This window comes from Moschus berezovskii, chromosome 1, assembly GCF_049115385.1.
Source record: "Moschus berezovskii isolate FMDL1 chromosome 1, NW_MosBer_1.0, whole genome shotgun sequence".
NCBI classification, from domain to species: domain Eukaryota; kingdom Metazoa; phylum Chordata; class Mammalia; order Artiodactyla; family Moschidae; genus Moschus; species Moschus berezovskii.
The window spans coordinates 7,262,283-7,290,224 of NC_142460.1; the positions used below are offsets into that span (position 1 = coordinate 7,262,283).

Consider the following 27,942-nt stretch of genomic DNA (forward strand, 5'->3'; position numbering starts at 1 on the left):
TGAAATCATAATCACAGATAACTAGTCAATCTGATTACATGGACCACAGCCCAGTCTAACTCAATGAAACGAAGCCATGCCGTGTGGGGCCACCCAAGACGGGCGGGTCATGGTGAGTGGTCTGACAGAATGTGGTCCACTGGAGAAGGAAATGGCAAACCACTTCAGTATACTTGCCTTGAGAACCCCATGAACAGTATCAAAAGGCAAAATGATAGGATACTGAATGAGGAATTCCCCAGGTCGGTAGGTGCCCAGTATGCTACTGGAGATCAGTGGAGAAATAACTCCAGAAAGAATGAAGGGATGGAGCAAAAGCAAAAACAATACCCAGTTGTGGGTGTGACTGGTGATAGAAACAAGGTCCGGTGCTGTAAAGAGCAATATTGCATAGGAACCTGGAATGTTAGGTCCATGAATCAAGTTGCAAAATACAAGGTCAATATAAAAACTGGGTTTATTTCTAGCCATGAATATCTGAAGCCTAAATTTTATTTAAACATCATTTTCAATGGCATCAATAGATCTGAAACATTTAGGAATAAATTAAAATATGTGCCAGACCTGTACACTGCAAACTATGAAACACTGAAAACTTAAAGAAGTCCTATATAACTGAAGAGATATACTATGTTCATGGATTAGAACATTCACTATTATTACATCAATTCTTCTCCAGTTTGATCTACAGATTTGATGCAATTCCCATCAAAGCCCTAGCAAGCTTTCTTTTGTAGACATTGATAAGCTATTTCTAAAACTTAAACAGAAATAGAATAGACCTGGAATGACCAAAACAATTTAGGGAATAAAAATGTTAGAAGATTTACATTATTGGACTTTAAGACATTATAAAGCTATAGTAATCAAGAGAGTATGGTATCGGCTTGGTGGTGGTAGTGGTGGTTTAGTCCCTAAGTCATGTCCAACTCCTGCGACCCCATGGACCATAGACTGTCAGGCTCTTCTATCCATGAGATTTGCCAGGCAAGAGCACTGGAATGGGTTGCCATTTCCTTCTCCAGGGAAGATTCCCGACCAGGGATCACAGGTGGCTTCTTTACCACTGAGTCAGCAGGGAAGCCCACTGTATTGGCTTAGAGATAGACATATATTACTAAAAACAGAATAAAGCCCAGAAATAGGGCCACACATGTATGTTCAATTGATTTTCAACAAGGTAATTCACCTGAAAAAGAATCATCTTTTCAATACATGGTACTAAAACAAGGGGACATATGCCCCAAAATAAGAAAAGAAAATTACCAAAATTTAACCCTTACAGGTATACTAAAATTAACTTGAAATGAATCATAGGCCTATATGTAAGAAGGTCCAAATATAAAACTCCTAAAATAAAATAGAGGAGGAAAATGTCCTGATCTTAGGATAGGTATTAATAAATCTTTTCTCAGAAAGGAAGAAGTATGAACTCTCAAAGAAAAAAGAACTAGACTTTACAAAAATTAAGAACCCTAAGAACTGATGCCACTCGAGGATTAATGTTAAGGAAAATGAAAAGACAACAAACTAAGAGTAACTATTCTTAATACACATATCTGACAAAGGACTTGTATCCAGAATGCAAAACAACAACAGAAAAAAAAACTTTAAAAAAATGATTTTATTTATTAATTTTTGGCTGTGTTGAGTGGGGGCTACTCTAGGTGTGGTGCTCAGCCTCTCACTGTGGCGGCTCCTCTTGCTGTGGAGCATGGGCTCTGGGGCATGTGGGCTCAGTAGTTGCAGCTCCCAGGCTCTAGAGCACAGGCTCAGTACTAGAGGTGCATGGGCGTCTCCTGCATTGGCAGATAGATTCTTTACCACTGAGACACCAGGAAAGCCCTCCAAAAAACACTCTTAAACGTAATTATAAGAAAACAATTCAACTTAGAACAGCAGCAAAAAGATTTCAAAAGACGTTACCCAAAAGAAAATATCAGATGGCCAAAAAGTACATGAAAAGTGCTCAGCATCATTTATCACCAGTGAAATACAAAGTAAAACCACAGGATACCTCTACACACCCATTAGAATGGTTAAATTTCTTAGTTCTGACAGTATCTAGTGTTAGCAAAGATGTGAAGTAACTGAAACTCGCATACATTACTGATGGGAAAATAAAATGGTACAAGAATTTTGGAAAGCAATTTGGCAGTTTCTTATCAAATTAAACATACACATGCCATATGACCCAGAAATTCGATTCCTAGGTAATTAACCAAGAGAAATGAAAACACATATCCACACAAAGATTTATATATGAATGGCCATAGAAACTTTACTCATAATAGCAAAAAAAAAAAAAAAAAATGCAAACAACCCGATGTCCACTAATAGGAAAACAAGTAAGTCATGGCAAATCTATACACTGGAACACTATTCAGCAATAAAAAATGACCTACTCAGACAGGCAACAAAATGGATGAATCTCAAAAACATAAGTCTGATTAAAATTAAAAAAGGCAAAAGAGTATGTATTGTGTGATTCAACTTATATGAAGTACTGGAAAGGACCAATCTAATTGCTAATGATAGAAGGCAGATCAGTGATTGCCCAAGGATGAGCATGAGGGTGGGACAGTAGATGAGAACCAAAAGAGAAACAGAACAAGAGAATTTTGTGGGATTCTGGAAATGATCATCTTTAATGACAGTTACTCCAGCATGTATGTATATCAAATCCTATACATAAATAAGTACATTTCCTGGAATACAGGCCACACCCAGCAACAATCTCAGGCAACATTAAACAGCAACTAAAATCCACAAGACTCTGTATCCATTAATGTCCAAAAAGAACACCATTGTCCCTAGTTCTGAAGAAATAAATACTTAAATTCACATTTAATGCAAATACACAGAAGTGACTATTCCATAGTTAACATATTGTAACATCTGATACATGGGGGTACAACTAAGATCAGAGATGTCAGTATGCTATGTCCAGGTATGTTAGAGCCATTCCACCCCCTCCCTCGTCTTGGCTGCTAAATTTTATCCACCTCGCAAGACTCAATGGGTGAAACACAGCCATCCCTCTAACTCAACATTGGATTCAAAAGATACTTATTACCATCTCTGCGTTCTGTGCTCCTTTTCCCAAGAAACACTAAATAATTGATCTTAACCTTTAAAGGTTTTCAATATCGGAGACACATTTGCCCCACTGTAAATAATCAGATTAGTTGCGCTTCAGCCATAACATAAGTTGCTAGGCAATGTTATAACTGAGTGGGTAAATCAGAAAAAATAAATCCACAAAGACACAAAATACAAGTTTTTAATGGATGCCTCCATTCTCAAACGTTACAGCACACAGGGGTAGAAGAAGTTAGTTTCAAAAATTCTTACTACTGGTATTTTACAAACAAAATATTCAGACAATTTCACATTCACTCAGTATCTTCACACAAGCGATGAAGGCACACAGCATAGAAGATCTTTACAATCGAAAGAAGACACTCCTGGAAATTCCCGGGCAGTCCAGTGGTTAGGGCTCCGTGCTTCCACTGCAGGGGGTGTGAACTCGATCCCTAGTCAGGGAACTAAGATCCCACAAGCCTCAAAGCATGGCCAAAAAAAAAAAAGACGGCACTCTTGAAAAAGCAAGACTGCTTTTGGTCCTTATCTCATTTAAAGCAGGGATTGTTCATGTGGCAGCCTTCAGGGCAAACTTCTATTCTGACCACCAGAACCAAGCAGGGCAGAGCCTCAGGCCAGGTCTGAGATGAGCATGTTCCTCCTCAGGTCCCCCGTGAAGATCCTTCTGCTGTCTCAACTCCAACCGACCCACTGCAGTCTGATCGACCCTCGGATTCCTCCTTGGACGGCACTGCTCCCCTGCTTGGATGCCTGAGGCTCCCGCCTTCCTGCACCCCCAAATATGCTCAGTCACTGATCCCAACACTGTCACCCCCAGAATGAATGGGCCTGCAGGGGCTTCTAGCTTCAGTGACTCACTGCTGAAAGCAGTCTGTCCCCACAAGCATCCAGGTAACTGTCACCCACAGACACCCAAGGGCCAAAATGATCCCAGATACAGGAAACATCTCTGAAAGAAATGGACACACTTTCCCACACGTGGTCCTGGGCGGAGGAGCACGACCCTCATTATGTGGGGACACACTCTCCAGCTGGACTCTTGGCTGCCGCTTCTTCTGCTCCTAAGCATCTGGGATTGAGACCATCCACCTCGGCCCCTGCATGAAATCTGGAACCAAGCCAGCAAGATCTCCTGTGGGGCCCCTGATGACGCCTCTTTCCAGTTAGGTCCCCAAGTAATAATTCATCAGAGTGAGTCTGGCAATGCTGATTCTCAAAATACAAGGGGTCCGGTTTGGCAGTTCCTCAAAAAGTTAAACAGAGTATCAACATATAACCCAGCCATCTCCAAGTATATACTCAAAAGAGTGAAGCAGAAGCTTCCTCAAGCACATACCTCAGCAACACCAATGTTCAGAGCAACATTGTTCACAATAGACAAAGTCTAGAAACAACCCACATCAGTCAAAAGATGGACAGATGAATGGTTAAACAAAATGTGGTGTGTGTACATATATACATAAAATACTCCACGGCATGTATGCATACATATATATAAGTACTCTAGTGTGTGCTTGTGTACGTATATACATAAAATACTCCAGTGTGTGTGTGTGTACATATATACATAAAATATTCCAGTGTGTGCATGTGTACATATATACATAAAATACTCACGGCATGCATGCATATACACATAAAATACTCCAGTGTGTGCGTGTGTACATATTTACATAAAATACTGCAGTGTGTGCATGCATACGTATATATAAATATTCCAGTGTGTGTGTGTGTGTATATATATATATACACATACATAAAATACATATACATAAATACTCCAGTGTGTGCATGTGTATGTATATACATAAAATACTCCAGTGTGTGTGTACATATATACATAAAATACCCCAAAATACTCCAGTGTGTGCATGTGTACATATATAGATAAAATACCCCACTGCATGTATGCATACATATATATAAATACTCCAGTGTGTGTATATATATATATACATAGAATACATATATAAATATTCCAGTGTGTGTGTATATATATATAAATAAAATACTCAAGTGTGTGTGTGTGTGTATATATATATATATATACACACACATATATATAAAAAAAAATACCCCAGTGCACATACATGTATTATTCAAGCATAAAAAGAAATCAAGTTCTGATAGATACTATGACATAAATGAACCTTGAAAACATTATGCTTGATTGAAACAGGTCAGACACAAAAGGACAAATATTGTATGATTCCACTTTTGTGAAACATCTAGAAAAAGTAAATCTATAGAAACAGAAAGTAGAATAGAGGTTACCAGGAGCTCAGTGGAAAGAAAATGAGAAGTTATTGATTAATGGGTACAGAGTTTCTGTTTGGGATGATGAGAAAGTTTCCAAAATAGTGGAGTTGTTGCACTGTGAGTGTAACTAATGCCACTGAACAGTACAGCTGAAAATGGTTAAAATAACAAATTGGACGTTCAGTTCAGTTCAGTCGCTCAGTCATGTCCAACTCTTTGCGACCCCATGGGCTGCAGCATGCCAGGCCTCCCTGTCCATCACCAACTCCCAGAGTTTACCCAAACTCATGTCCATTGAGTCGGTGAGGCCATCCAACCGTCTCATCCTCTGTCATCCCCTTTTTCTCCTGCCTTCAGTCTCTCCCAGTATCAGGGCCTTTATGAGTCAACCCTTCACATCAGGTGGCTAAAGTATTAGAGTTTTGGCCTCAACATCAGTCCTTCCAATGAACACTCAGGACTGATCTCCTTTAGAATGGGCTTGTTGGATTTTCTTGCAGTCCAAAGGACTCTCAGGAGTCTTCTCCAACACCACAGTTTGAAAGCATCAATTCTTCGGTGCTCAGCCTTCTTTATGGTCCTACTCTTACACCCATACATGACTACCGGAAAAAGCATAGCTTTTGACTATATGGACCTTTGTTGGCAAAGTAATGTCTCTGTTTTTTAACATGCTGTCTAGGTTGGTCATAACTTTCCTGCCAAGGAATAAGTGTCTTTTAATTTCATGGCTGCAGTCATCATCTGCACTGATTCTGGAGCGCAAAAAAATAAAGTCTGCCACTGTTTCCCCATCTATTTGCCATGAAATTTGACGTTAAATTTTACCAAAAATTTTTAAAAGAAAAGGGGATCAAGATCTCAATCTGTTTTCTCCCCAGAAGTTTCTGATCTTCTCTGCAGCCAGCCACTGCTCCCTGCCAATTTGCCCTGCTTAAGATGAAGTGGAGGGGCAGCCACGTAGCCACAGGGTTGGTAGATGGGGCGGAGCCCTGACAAGGCTTTTCCCAGGGTTCCTCCTTGCCTTACCCACAAATCACCAAGGGAAGCCACTAGAGTGACTTCTCACAAGTCTTTTCCCAAGTAACTTTTCACCTAGGCAGACAAACAATCGGCAACGTCCCTTTGGAATGATTTTCGGTTGTCTTCGGCAGGCACTAGTCTACATCCACGCTATGGAATTGCTCACTCACTCCACGCACAGCACTGGGGCTTTAGACAAGGATCCCAACCCTGCCCAGCAATGCCGCAGCACTACTATCACCACCTACAGAAGAAGAAATGGAACCTCAGCTATTCCAAACCACAGTCAGTAAGTCACAGAGCTGGAATTTGAACCCACAAAACCAAATCTGGCTCGCAAATCATTGCTCTAATTTTTATCCCACCATCCTCAATAAGAAGAGCTAACCCACAATGAAGCAACACAGAAGCCTGTTTACTGTAATCAAAATACCTAAGGCATCACAAAGAAAGATATAAACTCAATATAATATGCAACTATGAAGTAGTGATAAAAACAGATGTGGCTTGGAGCTGAGGTGGCATGGGAGGGAGAGTGGTGGGCAAAGATTAGAATGTTTGGTAAGAGAAACTTGAATGTGAAGAAGTTTGGGTCAGCTGTGCCTCCTTCAGTTCAGTTCAGTTGCTCAGTCATGTCTGACTCTTTGCGACCCCATGGACTGCAGCACGCCAGGCTTCCCTGTCCATCACCAACTCACCCGGAGCTTCCTGAAACTCATGTCCATCAAGTCGGTGATGCCATCCAACCATCTCATCCTCTGTCATCCCCTTCTCTCCTGCCTTCAATCTTTCCCAGCATCAGGGTCTTTTCCAATGAGTCAGTTCTTTGCATCAGGTGGCCAAAGTATTGGAGTTTCAGCTTCAGCATCAGTCCTTCCAATGAATATTCTGGGTTGATTTCCTTTAGGATGGACTGGTTTGATCTCCTTGCAGTCCAAGGGACTCTGAAGAGTCTTCTCCAGCACCACAGTTCAAAAGCATCAATTTTTCGGCACTCAGCTTTCTTTATTACCCAACTCACACATCCATACAGGACCACTGGAAAAACCATAGCTTTGACTAGACGGACCTTCGACACCACAGTTCAAAAGCATCAGTTCTTCAGTGCCTAGCTTTCTTTATGGTCCAGCTCTCACATCCATACAAGATTACTGGAAAAACCATAGCTTTGACTAGACGGACCTTTGATACCACAGCTCAAAAACATCAATTCTTCAGCGCTCAGCTTTATGGTCCATCTCTCACATCCATATACTGGAAAAACTATAGCTTTGACTAGACGGACCTTTGCGGCAAAGCAATGTCTCTGCTTTTTAATATGCTAAGTTTGTCATAGCTTTTCTTTCCACGAATAAGCGTCTTTTAATTTCACTGCTACTCAGCCAAGCCCAGGTGAGGACATTTTCACAAAGAAACAAAATTTTTATCATTTAAGTGAATTACCCGTTCATTGCTCTCTGGTTTCAGCCAGAAAGAGATAGCATATTCCAGAGTTCAAGGGAAGGGCTACTTAAGGAACTGTGGGGAGAGCTAAGAGAATTAAATGAGCAGGGCTGGGGAACACCTGGACCAGCGACAGACCCAGAGGAGGAGCAAAACGAGACAGCACCCACAGGGGCTGTGAGCAGAGAGGGTGGAGAGGAACCCCTCCGCCTCTCTCACCCACTGCCAGCACAACCAGGGCCTGTGAAGGCACCCAGGGAACAAGTAGACAGTGTAAACTGGACAGTGGCGACCACAACAGCTGAGTGTGGACACAACCACTTTCAACAGAACCAACTTCGAATGGTAACTCCACAGCACCAAAGGATTACTGACGCAGGGCATCCGAGAGCCAAATCCCAGGTATGGGGGCTCCTCCCCCGAGTCAAACTTGTCACGGTCATTTCCGGTCCCCAATGCCTGGGACACAGTAGGCACTCAATAAATGTCTGTTAAAACCTGTATTCCCTTTATTATGTAAAAGTTTCTCTCAGGCTCAGGCTCTGAAAGGCCACGGGTTTACTGCATTTTTTGTTACCTGCCAACTAGCGAAGACCACAAAAGGCTGGGGTGGACCCATAAAACAGAGGTAATGAATAAGTCATTTCTAACAAGGCTGGTTTTATTGGCATCACACCTCCGCTGGGCCAAATGGGCTCATTTTAGAAGTGAAATCTATTCTGCGAGTGCGGAGACCAAAAAAAAAAAAGAGAGGTAGAGAGCCATGGGCGGCACTAAAAGAAAAGAGAGGCGTTCTGGGTCGGAGCTCAACCACCGCTCCTACTCCAGAGGCGCTAACTTCCACTGACGGGGCCCATGGGTTTGGGGTTCAACATCCGTAGAAATCTCCAGAGCCTTCATTAAGCCTTGCCGGTGTAAAACGCCCGCCATTTGTCCGAGGCCAACACAAACATGCTCCTGACGGAGATAGGAGCTTGGTTGCAAAGCCAAGAAAGCTCCAGATGGGAGCCCAGGCCGCGAGCTGGAACGCCAGTGGGGCGGCCCATCGCACCTCACCCTGAGGGGGCATGTTCTGACTGGCGCACACGCACGCAGGCACGTACACGGACGCAAGCGCACATAACGATGTGACCGTTCCCCACCTCAGCCATGTTGGGGCGAGCAGCGTGTCTGGAGCGCTACGCCCAGGGCTGATTTTTTTTTTTTTTTTTTAATCATCAGAAGGGCCCCCTCGCCGCCTCCGCCCCCCTCCTCCGCAACTCATCCCAAACTACGTGCCTGTCTTTCACAGCCTGGCTCTGACCTGTCTGGAGCGTTGTGTGTGGGAGCAGGAGATAACCAACACAGAATCTGGTCCACGGCTTTCCTCCGGACTAGCTGGGAGGCTTTCTTTTTAACGAGAAAAACTCCAGCTCCCCTCTTTCACCTTTTACATTCAAGAGTGAGTGTTTAGTCCCAAATGCTAAATGCTCAAGTTAAAACTGGAACATCCTCTCTAGGATTCCAAAATTAAAATACACATGTTGCCTGCAAAGAGAGAGGTGGCCAGTATGAGGACGATTCAGAGAAGGCAGAGAGAGCTTTCTACTCCAGTCCATTTACTTTAGCAAAACCTCATTTGGTCAACTGTTTTTGTACATGACACTCTGGAAAATTCAGAGAGTCCCAGAGGATATTACATTGGAGGGGGAAAAAAAGGGCTAGTGAAGGCATTCCCTTCTGCCCTACAAGGAAAGGACAGATCCGCAAGCAAGCATTCCAAGGTGACGGTCTAAAATCTGCGTTTTAGGAAGACTTAACTAGTTGATGGGAAGGAGCAGCTAGCTGATGAGCCAGTGTGTACTTAGTTATAGTTTCTAAACTGGAAAGCACGTTAATAACAGATAAACTATTCCAACTTTTTTCTGAAGTTCCATCTTGCCAGTCTTCCTCTGGTACATCAACAGCTGATTCTTTTAAACTGTTTAATGCGATGTTTATGAAGCCCCCATCATACCTGGATAAAGGGTAACAGCTAGATTGAACCGGGCAGCCAATCTGAGCCTGGTGGGCTGTTTACTGCTGGCCTGTCCCCCAAGGCTTGTCAGCTCTCCCAGACACAGGAATGGAAGAAGTGTTTCACCATACTTTAGTGGGAAACGCCAAAACATTTTTTAAGTTTTCAAACAAAACACACTTATTAAATGCCTACTATAGGCAAAATACTGGAAAAGGGATACAAAGATTAACAACATATGGTCCTTGCCTTCAAATGATCTTGTATTACAGTTTAATAGGCTAGACAGATATTCATAGACTACAACAGCATTTGTGCACTACACCCCCCCAAATTTTTTTAACCTTCATATAAAACTAAGCAGTCATATCTAAGGTTCCAAGTAAGAATATTTGGGTTGGAAAACTGAAAGAAAATTTGTAAATCCTGTATACTTAACATGGTCAACACTGGAATTTTCCTAGATCAGGGTTGATAGAAGTCCTATGCTGAGCACAAAAGATCAACTAGTTGTCCTCAAAGCATGTGACTCTAAGGTGATTTATGTTCCATAATTTAGGACTTTTTAAAGATATATTCTAAAAATTTTCTACTTGCTGGCCCATTGTGAGGATCGGATGACCCACAAACCAGTACGGCAATGACTGGCTATCCAGAACCATTACAAGCCAGTAGGCTTTACTTCAAATAAAGAAAACAAGCCCAGGACCAAGTGGAAATTAGTGGCACTCTCTTATCAACTCCTAGAAACAAAAATGTGGTAGCCTCATACTGTCATGGAGAAGGCACTGGAGACCCACTCCAGTACTCTTGCCTGGAAAATCCCATGGATGGAGGAGCCTGGTAGGCTGCAGTCCATGGGGTTGCTAAGAGTCGGACATGGCTGAGCAACTTCACTTTCACTTCACTTTCATGCACTGGAGAAGGAAATGGCAACCCACTCCAGTGTTCTTGCCTGGAGAATCCCAGGGACGGGGGGAGCCTGGTGGGCTGCCATCTATGGGGCTGCACAGTCGGACACAACTGACGCGACTTAGCAGCAGCAGCATACTGTCGTAAATAACTTAAGTTCTATGCTTTGTGTTTTACTTGAAGACACACATCTTTTGAAAAACACAAACTCTCTTTATCAATAAACTGTAGCAAAATGTTAACCAGTGGTGAATCTACTAGGTAGAAGTTACATGGAATTTATGTACTATTTTTCACCCTTTCTTTACTCATTTTTCTAAACAAAAAGTTGAAGAGAAACAAAGGGATTTGCTCCAAAAGCTCTCTAAGGCCTCTGCCAGTTCCAGCATATACTTGATATTTTTGTTCAGCTGTTAATCCTGGAATCATCAAAGACCGCGCAGCCTTTGTTTAAAAAGAGAAAAAAACCAAACATCAAGAATACCTTCTAGCACCCGTATCTTAGTTGGATCAGCACAACCCTTCACACTGTCTGCACAAGGGGTAGGTTGCTAAGGTCACTTCAGGCAAGAACACCTCCCTGAAAAACGTGATTTTGACTGTCACAGGCTGTGCCTCCAGAGGTCCGGATCTTGAGCAGTCCAAGTGAAGGACGTTCTTTCCTGAGCACAAACCCCAGTGCGTTTCATGAAGCCTTTCAGTATACGTGGAATCAGTGTATTAATAACAGCTTATTGGCACCGAATGAAAAACACACAAGTCTTAATCTTAGGTCTTGAATTGGGTCCAGGTTCCACGTAATAGCTGGCTGGAAGGCATACAGCCGTAAGCATTGCTTGGTGACTGGAGGCTGTGTAGTGAGACCTGAGTTTTGAAACCAGGATTGGTAGCTTAGCAAAATTTACTGGTTGTAGAAAAAAGTAAACTTGCCTCTAGGGAGGTGAGCTCAGCCGCACCATTCTGACAGCAGCCCCTGGTGGCCAGTTTAGTAAAAAGTGTTGGCTCCAATGCCGAAAGTTCCGACCTTGCCTTAATGAAGGTTGCTACAAGCAGACGGGCCATTCTAGGTGACAGCTGGGCAGTGATTAGGGAAGCAGCAAAAATCCGAACTAAGGTGTGCCTTTGAGTCACATAAATGCATCCACGTCACTAGGGTACCTGTCACTTGCATTAACAACAACGAGAAAAGGAATATTGTCCTTTGAAAACAAGATGAATATGAAAATTTATTTTAAAAGGGCAAGATAATAACATGAGGCAGATAATACTTACCTTGGTTTGAAAGTTACCTCATTCCTTAATTATGTAGAAAACCTTTAAATATGCAAGGCGTGTGGACTCCTACACAAAATAAAACATGCCCCATCTACTTCCCTCCGTTGTGGGACTCTTCCCTATACCCAGTGCTCTTAATTTCCACACACACCAACGAATTCCTACTGTACTATTGGGAATCACTCATATGGCAGAAATTTCTAGAAGATGCTGCTATCATTCATTCAGGGAATAATAATCAAGATAGTAAGTGAAGTCTGATTTCCAGTGCCACAGACTCACACCCCATCACTGGATATAAACAGAAAAATGTTCAGAGGCTGACGGTTGGCTTCAAAGGCAGACAGTCGTAGGAAGTGGAAGTCACAAGCTTCAAGCCGACTTCTTCATAAGGTGCACGCACTGCATCCTCAGCCATGAGAGAACAATCTGGAAACAATCTGCTGGGCAGCTGCTCTCATCAACAAACTGTTTATTGTAAGAAAGTGGCTGGGTCAAAGGCTAAACATCAACCCGAACCTAAAGCATACAAGCGAAAATCAATAGTGTCCATGCTAAAGGACACCCAGGACTTCACAGAAAAGGGGGAGCAAGAAACTCATGTTTAGTTCTAAAAGGGTGGCACTCACGTATCTCAATGTGCAGGGCTGTTCTTCATGATATTACAAATGGTTATTTTCTATCTTCAGAAAAGGAGCTCAAATATGACACTTAAAAACGTACAGAAATCAATTTTACAGATCACTTCCCAAAAAAAGTTACAACAGCTTATATCTGGTTGCTTCCATCTTGCATTTGTTTTATAAAAGGACCAACATGCTTAAACACAATACATAGATAATATAACCCATCTTTTAAAAAGGCTGTTTAGTAATTGGATTACTGACTGGTATAAGAAATTATTTTAGGTGTGACAGTGAAATTCCACTGCTTATATTTTTAAACAGGGTTCTTACCTTTTAAAGACACACACACACTAAAATATTTACAGATGAGAGATCTGCTCGGGGATTTGGGTCAAAATTACACACACAGGAGGAGTAGTAGGTAGGAATAGATAAAAATGAGATTGGCCAGAATGGAAAACTGTGAAGCAGAGTGCTGAATACATACGGGCATCATTACATTATTTTGTTTACTTTTGTATATTTGAAATTTTCTATGAAACGTTTATTTTACTTGTGTGCACGGTTCAGCAGTCGCTATGAAAGGAAAAATGTTTTCTTAAATATAAGAGAAGTATTAACCTACCAGTGCAAATTCATTAATTCCCCACAAGGATATGTATGGAGAAGGACAAATATGGTGGAGATGGTGAAGGACAGGGAAGCCTGGCATGCTGCAGTCCATGGGGTCTCAAAGAGTAGGAAAGGACTGAGCAACTGAACAACAGCAAAAAAGGATACATATACACCACAGTATTATTAAGGGTCCAACATGGCTGTTTTCAAGCAGTATCTGATATGAAGCTGTTAAATTCTGAGTCAAACTGGAGAGTAGGAAGAGACGTTGAGTACATCCCCACTGTGTTCCTGACCCACCAAGCCGGAATCTGACAGCAACGATAGCACAGGAGGGCATCCCGTGGTTTACCTGCCCCACGGACTAGGAGGACAAATATGAACTGGTGAGAAAACCCCACTGACAGAAATAACAGGGACCATGTTTTGAAAACAGGCAGTTTGGCACACAGACTTTGAAAACACAACTTGTTTGTAAATCTGAGGCTCCTATATATTGCACTGTTAATTCTTAAACTAACAGGAAAAGTAATTAGAGAAAGAGCCTGAAATGAAATAAAGCAGAAAGCAAAATACGCTTTCATTATGCTTAAAGTAACTGAAAAGTATCTATCAATGACTTCAAACTGTTCCAGTATAAAGATGAAATGGTAATAATCACAAATTCTTACTAAAGAATGCTTTCAAAGGAACTGTTTTAAAAGTTAAAAAATTTTTTTTTTATTTTTCTCATCCAGTTGCTTTGCTGGGCCCAGCATAAATACTACAGAGCCCTGGAAAGAATGTGAAAGGTCATTTCATCTACCCTCCCCAGATAGCAGAGAGAGGGTTTGGTAATGAGGACTCAAGAGTCCTTTAAAAAGTCATCTTCTTAAAAAAAATAAAATCCATCTTCTGTGACAAACTCACTAGGCCAATCTTGAGACACAAAACTAATTCCACCATCATGAAGGGAAAATACATGCAGAGAGGAGAATCTTCAAAAGTACAGACCTTTGACCCTTACAGCATTTTATGGGCTGAAAAGCCACAGAAAAACTCATGTATTTCAAGTTGCCTATGGAAGACCACAATGTACAGTAATAATCTAGGCCATTCTAGGCAGAGAGAGCCTGGACATTCCCCACTCCCCCACCCACAGAAAAAATGAACCATCATCCTTAAATTTATGAAACCACAATTTGATGTTTTCTTTTAAAAGATGTATTTCCTTATTTTCTGAGATTAACAACAGGAAGGGGGATGACTGGTGCCATCACTCAGTTACTCCCTAATAACTGCTGTATGTGGGATTCATTTTTCCTCAGACAAGAAAACAATTTGTCAAATACTTTCCTACAGCAAAGAAAAGGAAACCTTTTACAAGTATTCTTAAAAGAAACTTCACTTTTACTTTTTTAAACTTTTGTTTTGCTACTGGAAGGCAAGTCAGTTTAAACTAACAGTTTTCACAGTTCAGGGTTCAGGAAAGACTTATGGTTAGTGATACTGACTAATGGCCCAGCAAGGTGTTGCCAGTTCCATACTGGGCAATCCTGGTGACGTTGGCATTTCACTTTGAAAGAGATCTTACTGGGAATCTGAACTTAAATCTTGGAGGTGCAGGAGCTGACCAACACAGTCCTTCTCTTTGCCAATCACCACTGTCTTTCCATACTTCAACACACACACACAGGAGACAGCCCAAAATAATGTGAAGCTTCATGTGTCAGTGGGAAAGCCCATTTCATTTTTAGCAGCATTATATACATAGCATAAATGCCTATGTCTTATAACCTCTCTCATCCTTGGGAATAAGTAGGAAAAAACACCTCTCCACCACGGAAGATCCTAATTCTGCAGCATTTTCTTTTAAAGTTTTAGTGAAATCAATTCATACACTAAAACTGAAAGACTCGAATGCCCCTAAAAAACATCAAGTAAAACAAGTAGTATAAAGGCTCAAAATTACTGCCATTTAAAACCAAGTTCATAGTGGCCATGTGTGAGGGGTCTGTTCCCTAGAATTCTCTATAAGGGATAGTATCTCCAACAATTAAGAACAAAATTATAGTCTACACGCCAGTATTTCTCCCACTGCTTATATCATTAAATATATCATTATCAAAACAAAGCCTGAAAACATTTTAAGAAACAAAACATACTCACAAAGCAAGCAGAGGGACCACACAGAACTGAACGTCTGAGAAACATACAGGACCCAGAAGGCTGTAGGTAGCCCAGCGGTGCCTGGACAAGATGCATTTTACTCATAGGCAACCACCGAGGGGCTGAGACAGGAACGCCATCAAGAAAGAGAACAGCATTCTCTTCTCATCTCCAAGAGAAAGAGACTGACAGACAGACAGACTGACACTTGGCCGAGCTTTCCTGTTGCCGACCTGGCTGGCTTTTGGTAAAGAAGCCCAAGAAAAGGCACCCAGGACTGACCTAGCCTCCCCCGCTGAGACGCGCCCCAGGAACACCGTCACCCAAAACCCAGGCTGTTGCGGGCCCTTCCCGAGAAGGCAGTGGAAATAGAGGCTCAAACGGGCCATCCGGGTCCACAAACTGCCTGGCGGCCTTGAAACTTCGGAAACACTTAGAAACATTTTCTCCGGACGGCACAATCCTCCGAGCAACATTCCCAGATTATCAGTGTGAATGGAAACAAAATGCCATTCCCCATCCATAATTCACATCCCGGAAAACTGAACGAGAACATTCATCAAAAACGGGATTCAGGCCCCCGAGCCCTGCATTCCTGCACTGCCTGGCAGCTTCAGCGGCCGGGAGGGCCAGGCTCCGACGGCACTACTGCGACCACAGTCCCCACCTCAGCCCTGGCCTCAGGCCCCCCATCTGACCACCAGGGGGGCCCTTTGATCGCGCCCCACCCCTGCCTCCCAACCCGGGAGCCATGTGGAAGATGGTACTCATGCCCTGGGACATTATTTTTCTAGACTCGGGAGACAGAAATCTGTTCTTTGCAGAGCGTTGCGAGCTTTCCGAGAGACAGCTTCAATCGACTTCCCCAGGAGGGGAAGGCCGTCCCCCATACCCGCTCACACATGGCAGCTATTAGGGAGCTGCTGCAGAAGGCAGAAAGCATTTGGTCCGGGAGGACTTTTTCTTCCACGAGAGCCTGTTTCCCATCCACAAATCTGCCCGACTGCATGAGCACTGGATATAAATAGTCTTGAGGAAATAAAACCACCCCCTCTCTCTCCCTCTCTCAACAGGGTCCCATCCCCGCCAGGACACTGCGGAGAAGGTGCCCCCTTCAACCCGCCACCCTTGCGCCCCCAGTAAGGCAGCCAGAGCCACACAGCACAGAGCAAACACGGGGACGACTCCAGCTCAAAGTGGAGAGCGACCACACTGGTGCCCGGTTGCATTTCCCCCAGCGTGTTATCAAGTCTCTGGCTTGACGGTGAGCAGAAGAATTCGCCCCGGAGTCACCTGGAAACTGGCTTGTGGAAACAAGATTCAAGTAAAACTACAGCACACCCAGTGCTGAAAAGCCTCTCCCCACCCGACCCACCCACCCGCGGCCAAAAAAAAATAAGGATAAGATGAAGGCAGCTCAGGAAAACATCCCACGTATTATTCCTTTTGCATTTCGATGTCAGGCTCGTCATGTCACCTTTGCCGTAGGTATTATGTTTGATAACAGGAAGTCGGTTTAAACGAACAAAAAAAATTTTCCAGTTGGAGGTGAAGGGCAAAGGAAGAAAGGAGAGAAAGGGGTCTATGAAAGACCCTTAAAAACCTCCCCAGCTATAAAAGCTTTTAAAAGTTGGCTTTAATCTGCCAGCTGCTCTTTGGCTGTTGCCATATTGTAAAACGGCCGCCGCGACACCGCGTCAAGCACATGTCAAAAGCTATTCAGGGCGCACCTGGAATTCCGAGCTCCTCTCAAATGTGGACCTCTCAAAATTATTTTTTAAGCTGTATTTTAGAGGAACGCTAGACGTTTCCCTCTCGCTGTGTGTACATTCGATTCAGAACTAGGATTAAAGGTGCAGGGAGGGAAGATTCCGTGACAAATAACTATGTGAAAAGCAAAGTTGTTCTTTTTTTCATTGGAGAATTCTAATTAACTCAAAAAATACATGAGACCCTTCACTGCTCCACAATGCAGTTTGCTCCTCAGAGGGGCAAGGACCCCCTCCCTGCCCTCCCCCAACTAGAACGGTCACTTGAGCCTCCGATGATATCCGGACACCTGGAAAAGCCCGTGGTTAACTACAAAGCACACAAGCAAGATGAGAAACCATCTTCGTGTTTTTCAGAAACTTGCAGAGCAAGGGGAGAAGGCAATGGCAACCCACTCCAGTACTCTTGCCTGGGAAATCCCATGGACTGAGGAGCCTGGTAGGCTGCAGTCCATGGGGACACTAAGAGTCGGACACCACTGAGCAACTTCACTTTCACTTTTCACTTTCATGTATTGGAGAAGGAAATGGCAACCCACTCCAGTGTTCTTGCCTAGAGAATTCCAGGGACGGGGGAGCCTGGTGGGCTGCCGTCTATGGGGTCGCACAGAGCCGGACACGACTGAAGTGACTTAGCAGTAGCAGCAGAACAAGGACTCAGAAGCTCTCGGGTGTTTGCTGAATGAAGCAGTCCACGAGAGGAGGGGGTAACACCACACGACCTGACTTAGTCCAAGTTTCTTCATAAAGTGCCCAGTCGAAAACAGAATGCCCCAGGTGGAAGGGACAATACAGGCTTGTGACACATTTCACAAGTATCGACATGATCTTTATCAGCAGCACCTGGGACTTCCCTGGTGGTCCAGTGGTTAAGAATCTGCCTTCCAATGCAGGAGATGTGGGTTCGAGCCCTGGTCAGGGAACTAAAATCCCACATGCGGAGGTTGGGGGCAACTAAGCCTGATCTCTGCATTTAAAGAGACGCCCTAGTGCTACAAGGAAGACCCATCACAGTCAAAATAAAAAATAAAAAAAAAAATGCCTGTTTGCAGTGAGGGGGGACGGGGAAATGTGTCAACCACAAATAATCTGGGGTTAAAATCAAAATGGAATGTTACACTAATTTTTAAGCACACGTGATCTACCCTACAACTCCATACCACCGGAGCTGCACACACCAAGAACGTGGTGATGTTTCTGCCCAGCTTCTTTAATAATAAACCCAGTTGTCACTTCTGGTGACGGTTACATCTTTAGCCCCCGAGGAGGAGCCCCATATCCTCTGGCAGGATTCCTGCCGAGGCCCGGCCTGCTTCCCACGCTCAGGGTGCCATCACAACACTAGCTCTGAGCCGTGAGGAAGGCCTAGAAGTAATCCCAGCTTGCTTGTCTCAGAAAGAACCCCACGCTCCCCAGCCCCAAGCGGCAACGTCCCAGGATGAGAAGACAGGTCAGGTCCTCCTGGGCCACTGCCCTCTGCAGAGAGCTGTGCACAGTCCCAAGTCCCTCGATTGCTCCAGGAAGGCAGTGGGGATCATGGGGGCCTGGGGGAGGGCAATGGTTCTATGCCGCCCTGTCCAAATCAACCAGCTGCCCCTCTTGACACTAACCCCTGGGACTCCACGGCACACAGCAGGGGAGTGTGCCTTCTTTCTGCCGTTTCCCTGGCAGAGATTGAAAACAGCAGCAGAGCCCGAGAAATGAAAACAAGAGGGTGAACTTCTGGACCAACCGAACTTTAGGTCCTGCCAGGGCAAGCACTATGGCTTTTCTGTAAAGTCTGTATCGCTCACAAACACACTGGTGCCCCCCTCCCCCGACCCTGTGCAGGAAAGGTGCATCCTGGCTAACTCCTGGTCACCACCAGTGGTGGGAGGGTGTGGTGGCCTTGGACCCTGGGGCGCCCCAGTGGCGATTGACCCGTGGGCTGTAGCCACACCTCCAAAGAGGAAATGACGTGTTTGAAAGCATTCACTACATAGATGCCCGCACACGTGGTCTCCTTTGACTAACGGATCAAAACAGTTCGACAGTCAAGCAACTGCTACGTCCAGGCAGGGCAGGGGGCGTAGAATGAGAGACGAGCGAGCGAAGCACTTCCCAGTCGTTGAGCGAGAGGACTGCTGAGGCCAGGGACGCACACGTGCTGAGCTGGGGGCTTAAAATCAAACCAACAATCAGCAGCAGAGTGGAGGCATTTACCAACAGAGCCAAACCCTTTCTGAATAACTAATGCGGGTGTCAAATACTAAACAAACTATCAACACCTACACAAGAGCACTTGCCCTTTTTTATTAAAAATGTTAATCATTATTGCTGGGAAAAATTGAGGGCGGGAGAAGGGGACGACAGAGGATGAGATGGTTGGATGGCATCAACAACTTGATGGACATGAGTATGGGTAAACTCCAGGAGCTGGTGATGGATATGAGGACTGGTGGAGAAGGCAATGGCAACCCACTCCAGTACTCTTGCCTGGAAAATCCCATGGACGGAGGAGCCTGGTAGGCTGCAGTCCATGGGGTCGCTAAGAGTCAGACACGAATGAGGGACTTCACTTTCCCTTTTCACTTTCATGCACTGGAGAAGAAAATGGCAACCCACTCCAGTGTTCTTGCCTAGAGAATCCCAGGGACAGGGGAGCCTGGAGTGCTGTGATCCGTGGGGTCACAGAGTCAGACACGACTGAGCAACTGAGCTGAACTGAACTGATTAATAATACTGTAACAATACTTTTAAAAATAATTTTATTTTCTTTCCTTCTGTCTGTGCTGCATCTCTGTTGCTGTGGGGGCTTCTCTCGATCCCTGATGATCAGGCGCACCACTCTCTACTTGCGCTGCTGCTGCTAAGTTGCTTCAGTCGTGTCCGACTCTGTGCAACCCCATAGATGGCAGCCCACCAGGCTCCGCCGTCCATGGGCTGATAGGGCTCCCCCTGTTGTGGAACACAGGCTCCAGAGCTCAGACTTCAGCAGGTGTGGCCCGTGGGCTCAGTACTTATGGCTCCTGGGCTCCAGATCACAGGTTCCATAGCTGTGGGGCCCGGGCTCAGTTGCTCTGCAGCATGTGGGATCGTCCTGGATCAGGGATCGAACTGAATCTTCTGCATTGGCAGGCAGATTCTTTACCACTGAACCACTTGGGAAGACCCGAGTCCTTGCCTTTTAACATTCAAGTTTTGACCTCTTATGGGATGCCTTCAAAGTCCAACGACATACAGTAACTTGGTTTTTATAAATCTTTAATAACTGGTTTTGCTCATTATAAAAATAATACATATCCATAATAGAATCCCAGACCACCTGACCTGCCTCCTGAGAAATCTGTATGCAGATCAGGAAGCAACAGTTAGAACTGGACATGGAACAACCGACTGGTTCCAAATAGGGAAAGGAGTACGTCAAGGCTGTATACTGTCACCCTGCTTATTTAACTTATATGCAGAGTACATCGTGAGAAACGCTGGGCTGGAAGAAGCACAAGCTGGAATCAAGCTTGCCGGGAGAAATCAATAACCTCAGATATGCAGATGACACCACCCTTATGGCAGAAAGTGAAGAGGAACTAAAAAGCCTCTTGATGAAAGTGAAGGAGGAGAGTGAAAAGGCTGGCTTGAAGCTCAACATTCAGAAAACAAAGATCATGGCATCTGGTCCCATCACTTCATGGGAAATAGATGGGGAAACAGTGGCTGACTTTATTTTTTGGGGTATGAAATTAAAAGACGCTTGCTCCTTGGAAGGAAAGTTATGACCAACCTAGACAGCTTATTAAAAAGCAGAGACATTACTTTGCCAACAAATGTCCATCTAGTCAAGGCTATGGTTTTTCCAGTGGGGTCGCGGAGAGTCGGACACAACTGAGCGACTGAACTGAACTGAACTGAATGTATGGATGTGAGAGTTGGACTATAAAGAAAGCTGAGTGCCAAAGAACTGATGCTTTTGATCTGTGGTGTTGAAGAAAATTCTTAAGAGTCCCTTGGACTGCAAGGAGATCCAACCAATCCATCCTAAAGGAAATCAATCCTGAGTGTTCATTGGAAGGGCTGATGTTGAAGCTGAAACTCCAATACTTTGGCCACCTGATGTGAAGAACTGACTCATTTGAAAAGACCCTGATGCTGGGAAAGATTGAAAGCAGGAGGAGAAGGGGATGACAGAGGATGAGATGGTTGGATGGCATCACCGACTCAATGGACACGAATCTGGGTAAACTCTGGGAGTTGGTGATGCTGCAGTCCATGGGGTCACAAAGAGTCGGACACGACTGAGCAACTGAACTGAATTGAACTGAATAGAATATATGGAAAATAAAACTATTTTTTTAACATTTAATAAAATCACCATTCAGTCCCAAACCCAGAAATATACCCCCCATATATACTGTTACTTCCTTCCAGTCTTTTTTTCCTGTGGACGCATGCATGTGGTGTACAGGTGCTCATGTGAGATGTCATGTTGTGATTCTGCAGAGCTGAATTTCAGTCCTGCCCCCGGCGGATTTGGTTAAATGGGAAGACCTCGGGCAGAGACGTTCAGCTGGGCCACCCAGAGTCTGCGCCTCCGTGGAACCTCGCCTAAACGTGACACCCATGAAGTCATACGTGACTGGATTTTATAGCGGAAATCACATGCTACTATGGTGTCTGGGTGTCAACGAAGGTCTCAGAAATACACTTCCAGCAAATGCCAAGGGTCGGCTGTACCCTGGGTGAGTGTTTTTTCCTACTTGGATCATGTGTTATTTTTTTCCATTTATATCAGTGCAATACAGAAACACATAGGTACCTCATAAATCTTCTGTGCTATTTGCTACAAAGAGTGAGTGTCCAGGCACCAAACTGTATAAACACAGCTGGTATGCAGTAAAACTATTTAGATAGCCAATGTGTTTATTTTGTTCTTTCATGGGCCATCCTACGGTCCCACCTAGTACACAGTAAATGTTCAGTGAAAGGTGAATATTATTAACTGTGACTCTGAAATAATTTCTATGGGCCCAAAAGAAAAGCGCCACCAAAACGACTAAATTACACTATGCAAAACTGATGAAGAGAGAGGGGGAGAAGAAAAAGTCAAATCTCTGCCTGCTCACCAGGAAGCCTGGCTCAGCAGCGACACCGTGTGGTCGGAGATCTCAGATTCACAACAGCACAGAGTATTTTACAGGAAGCAGGAAGCAGGGTCTGCTGGCATCTAATCCCAAAAGCAGGTGAGAAACCAAAGGATGAGTCATGTGTAACAGATGATGGATACCAGGATCCTCCCCCTGTAACTTATTTCCATGCCCAGCAATGAGATCTATTAGGAAGGCTAACAAAGGAACACCAAACAGAGAGCACAGTCCAATTCTGTGCCCAGGCCGTCATCCGGACCTTTAACACGAAGCACCAGCACGATGACCGAGGTGTTCCAGGATGCCTCCAGTTCAGCATCAGAAGAGCGGCCGGGGGGACTCGCCCAGAAGGACCATCACGGCCGATCAACGAGGAGCCACCTTCACAATCATCTGCACAACAGTCCTTCGGAGAACTTGTATTGCAGGAAAACATACGCTAAAACCCTGAATTCTTGCATTTCCTTCTACAGCAGACTCAAGGTCTTCTAAGAGGAATTAATAACCACTAAGAAATGAGGAGACACACAACAGTCACGGGCTCACTCATGTACTCAGTTCCTTGCACTCCCAAAGGAAAGCAGAATTCAGAGGGAAGAACGCTGGAGGGGAAAGGCGTCCACAGGATAGACACCCAAGACCCATCAGACCAAGTGGAGGACTCCAAATGAGAAATGAACATTTCTCAGAATTACTCTTCCCCAAAGATACTATATAGTAAAGGTCGGCATGGGGTCTGTGAGGAATGTTTGTGTATGTGCATATAAATCAAATATTTGCTTCCCTGGTGGCTCAGATGGTAAAGAATCTGCCTGCAATACAGGAGACCCGGGTTTGATCCCTGGGTCAGGAAGATCCCCTGGAAAAGGGAATGGCTACCCACTCCAGTATTCTTGCCTGGAGAATTTCGTGGACAGAGGAGCCTGGCAGGCTACAGTAGTCCATGGGGGGTCGCAAAGAGTTGGACACAACTGAGCGATTAACACTTTCACTTTTACATTTGTTTTCACGTTGTTCAACCTTTGCGTTCCCATGGTTTGTTGAGTTGTTATTGTTCAGTAGCTAAGTTGTGTCCGACTCTTTGTGAACCCCATGGACTGCCACAAGGAAGGCTTCCCTGTCGTCAGTGGGAGTTACCAATCAATAGGAGAAAATGGAACTCCCACCCCCAGGCAGTTAAAAGAACCAGGAGAACAAAATATGAAGCATCGGCTGTCTATTGTAATATACGCACTTCAGTAACACACACCATCTTCTCCAGCACACTTCAGTCGCTCAGTCGTGTCCAATTCTTTGCGACCCCATGGACTGCAGCACGCCAGGCCTCCCTGTCCAGCACCAACTCCCGCAGCTTGCACAAACTCACGTCCATCGAGTCGGTGATACCATCCAACCATCTCATCCTCTGTCGTCCCCTTCTCCTCCTGCCCTCAATCTTTCCCAGCATCGGAGTCTTTTCCAATGAGTCAGCTCTTCGCATCAGGTGGCCAAAGTATTGGGGTTTCAGCTCATACACAAATATGCAAAACCTAAGGTTGTGCCTATCCTAAAGAAGACACGGGAAAAATTAGACTTCCAAACCTCGGCTCACAGGGGATTAAGACAAGAGCAGGTGACTGTTTCCACTGCTACGTCCAAGAGTCAAAAGGCTCAAGTCCCAAGACTGGCATGGTCAGAACTCACGAGAAAGGTCAGAGGGCACTGCCAGGGCCAATCAGTTCAGTTCAGTTGCTCAGTCATGTCTGACTCTTTGTGACCCCATGGACCGCAGCATGCCAGGCCTCCCCGTCCATCACCACTCCCGGAGCTTGCTCAAACTTATGTCCATTGAGTCAGTGATGCCATCCAACCATCTCACCCTCTGTCACCCCCTTCCTATCCTGCCCTCAATCTTTCCCAGCATCAGGTTCTTTTCCAACGAGCTGGCTCTTCACATCAGGTGACCAAAGCATTGGAGCTTCAGTTTCAGCATCAGCATCATTCCTTCCAATGAATATTCAGGGTTGATTTCCTTTCGGATTGATTGGTTTGATCTCCTTGCAGTCCAAGTGACTTTCAAGAGTCTTCTCCAGCACCATAATTCAAAAGCATCCATTTTTTGGCGCTCAGCCTTCTTTATGGTCCAACTCTCACATCCATACATGACTACTGGAAAAACCACAGCTTGACTACTGGAAAAATCACAGCAGAGTGATGTCTCTGCTTTTTAATATGCTGTCTAGGTTTCTCATAGCTTTCTATAGTTGTATCTATGAGTTGAAGCTCAGAGGACTGGCTTTATTTCGACACTTAAAGTCAGAAAATGGAGCTGATGCTGTGCCTTCTGTTCACACATAAAACAGATAAATGATGTGGAGCTTTGAGGTCTGAGATGAAAGTGCAAACAAAAGTCCTAACATTAATCCTCAAGAACACCTATTAAGAAGAGGGCTGACTGCCTAAAATCTGTGTCATGAAAATGCAATGAATGCTTAAGTGTAAAAAAAAAAAGTAACCATTGCTATAGTTTAAATTTTGGGCGGAAATTCTCTGGCTATCCAAACTTCCACTAAAGGAAGTGCAGGTTTGGTCCTTAGAGAACTAAGATCCTGCATGCCGTGCAGCATAGCCAAAATTAGAAGGAAAAAAAGCAAGAAAATGCAATGAATGTTTCTTAGATTTAAAAAAAAAATTCATCCATTGCTATAGTTACAATTTTTTATTTATTAAAAACATCACTTAGTCCTTTTATGTTATTAGGCACATTCAGTTCAGTTCAGTCCAGTCACTCAGTTGTGTCCGACTCTTTGCGACCCCATGAATCACAGCATGCCAGGCTTCCCTGTCCATCACCAACTCCCGGAGTTCACTCAAACCCCCCTCCACCGAGTTGGTGATACCATCCAGCCATCTCATTCTCTGTCGCCCCCTTCTCCTCCTGCTCCCAATCCATACTCTCTTAACTCATTCAATCTCCTAGCAACAACAATAATAACAATAGTAACAATAATAATTCCGCTAAAGTTTAAATTTTTTAATTTCAGGGCTGCAATCAGCATCCACAGTGATTTTGGAGCCCCAAAAAATAAAGTCTGACACTGTTTCCACTGTTTTCCCATCTATTTCCCATGAAGTGATGGGACCAGATATCACGATCTTTGTTTTCTGAATGTTGAGCTTCAAGCCAACCTTTTCACTCTCCTCTTTCACTTTCAGCAAAGGCTTTTTAGTTCCTCTTCACTTTCTGCCATAACGGTGGTGTCATCTGCATATCTGAGGTTATTGATATTTCTCCCAGCAATCTTGATTCCAGTTTGTGCTTCTTCCAGCCCAGCGTTCCTCATGATGTACTCTGCATATAAGTTAAATAAGCAGGGTGACAATATACAACCTTGACATACTCCTTTTCCTATTTGGAACCAGTCTGTTGTTCCATGTACAGTTCTGACTGTTGCTTCCTGACTTTGGCCACCTCATGTGACGAGTTGACTCACTGGAAAAGACTCTGATGCTGGGAAGGATTGGGGGCGGGAGGAGAAGGGGAGAAATTGAACGAGATGGCTGGATGGCATCACCGACTATATGGACATGAGTTGGAGTGAACTCCGGGAGTTGGTGATGGACAGGGAGGCCTGACATGCTGTGATTCATGGGATCGCAAAAAGTCGGACACGACTGAGCGACTGAACTGAACTGAAAGTTTAAATAATACAATTTACACAAAACTTTCACAGGTATGATTTCATGCAATGGCAAGCCACTCCAGTACTCTTGCCTAGAAAATCCCATGGACGGAGGAGCCTGGTAGGCTGCAGTCCGTGGGGTCACTAAGAGTTGGACACGACTGAGCAACTTCACTTTCACTTTTCATTTTCACACACTGGAGAAGAAAATGGCAACCCACTCTAGTGTTCTTGCCTGGAGAATCCCAGGGACGGGGGAGCCTGGTGGGCTTCCGTCTATGGGGTCACACAGAGTCGGACACAACTGAAGTGACTTAGCAGTAGCAGGACTCCGGGCTGCCACTGCCAAGGGCCTGGGTTCAAAGCCTTGGTTGTGGAACTAAGATCCCACAGGCTGCACCCGTGGCTTAAACAAGACAACAAACAAACAAAAAATACCCAAGAGAAAACTGAGAGAATTCTCCCTCCTTTAGAAATGTCAGTGTAGAGGGGATAGTTTGCTCTTTTCAAGGGAAAGCAGGTAAGTTTAGAGTAACCTGGACTATCAGGTATTTGCTGAAACTACACAGTTACGTCACTAAACTCACAAATTTACCTACTAAGGAAGAGATAGACCCACAAAATAATATGCCGCAAGTAGTACTATTGCCTAGAAAATCCCATGGATGGAGGAGCCTGGTTGGCTGTAGTCCGTGGGGTTGCTAAGGGTCAGACACGACTGAGCGACTTCACTTTCACTTTTCACTTTCACACATTGGAGAAGGAAATGGCAGCCCACTCCAGTGTTCTTACCTGGAGAATCCCAGGGACGGGGGAGCCTGGTGGGCTTCCGTCTATGGGGTCACACAGAGTCGGACACGACTGAAGTGACTTAGCAGCAGCAGCAGCAGTGAGAAATTAACAGCTTCACAAAGCCGAGAGATTAGCGAAAAGACACACCTGAAGAACCTGGCAACCAGCCCAACCTGGTAACAACCTCAGGCATAAAGGAAGACAAAAGGCCAAGAAAAACTCTGAACACACCCCACTCCGTGGCACTTTCCTTTTAGACAAAATGGAAAGACATAAACTGAAACCCAGAGCCCACTTTGCCACAAGATGGCAGACATCAGCTCAAAAGAAGTGAGCTGCGGTTTTCCCATCCAAAGATTCCCCGAGAAAGGCCCAAATGAAAACAAAGGCTTTTAATCCCAACTGAATAACCAGAGCTTTCCAAATACACTCCTGACACATAAAACAGTGACCTTTTCCTGCCTCGAGTGGAAAGGGTGATAACTTAAGAGATTTAACACCCTCTAAAGTTCAGTGTTCTCCCTCTGCTTTATAGAAACACCAAAAAAAAAAAAATCAGTTATACTTGGACAATTTTAATGTGATTTCCAAACCCAAAGTCAAAAGAGAAATAGAAAATCAAAACAGAAATCTGGGATGTCCTTGGTGGTCCGGTGGTTAAGAACCTGCTTGCCAGTGCAGGTGACATGGGTTCGATCCCTGGCCGGGAAGATCCCACACGCTGTGGGGCAACTACTAGGCCCTTGCGCTGCAACAAGAGAAGCCCCCGCGATGAGAAGCCCAGACACTGCAACCGAAGAGCAACCCCCGCTCGCTGCAACTAAAGACCCAGCAAAACCAAAAATAAATGAATAAATATTAAAAAAAAAAAACAGAAATCAAAATTGAAACGCCCTGCCACACAACAACTGGGCAAAGGGTCACCATTCTGAAGACGGGCATCTGAGGGCGTTCCGTCCCCACCACACACTCACTCACCTCCGTGGCCAACAGCAAGTAAAGAGGCGTTAAGGCAGGAGCTTGTTTTGCGTCGCAGCTTAGGCCCAGCGTCATCAGGATCTCCGTGAGGACTTCGTATCTTCTGAGGTTGCTTGATTTGAGCAGGTTAAAATCCTCCTGCGTTTGCACTACTGGGGAGCCGGGAGGTAGTTCCAAGTGCGCCTGGGAGGAAACAGACACCCCTTCCTAAATCAGAGG

General features: G+C 44.6%; 1 protein-coding gene across 5 annotated transcripts in view; it reads right to left on the reverse strand.

The window, feature by feature from the left end:
- The window catches only part of HLCS (holocarboxylase synthetase), a 212,656-nt gene that overhangs the window by 147,011 nt on the left and 37,703 nt on the right, over nt 1-27,942 (reverse strand). For all 5 annotated transcript variants that reach the window (XM_088835039.1, XM_055416228.2, XM_088835032.1 and 2 more), the window contains one exon: nt 27,724-27,906. In XM_088835039.1, coding sequence (XP_088691165.1) covers nt 27,724-27,906 — 183 coding nt within the window. The remainder of the gene's footprint in view (nt 1-27,723; nt 27,907-27,942) is intronic.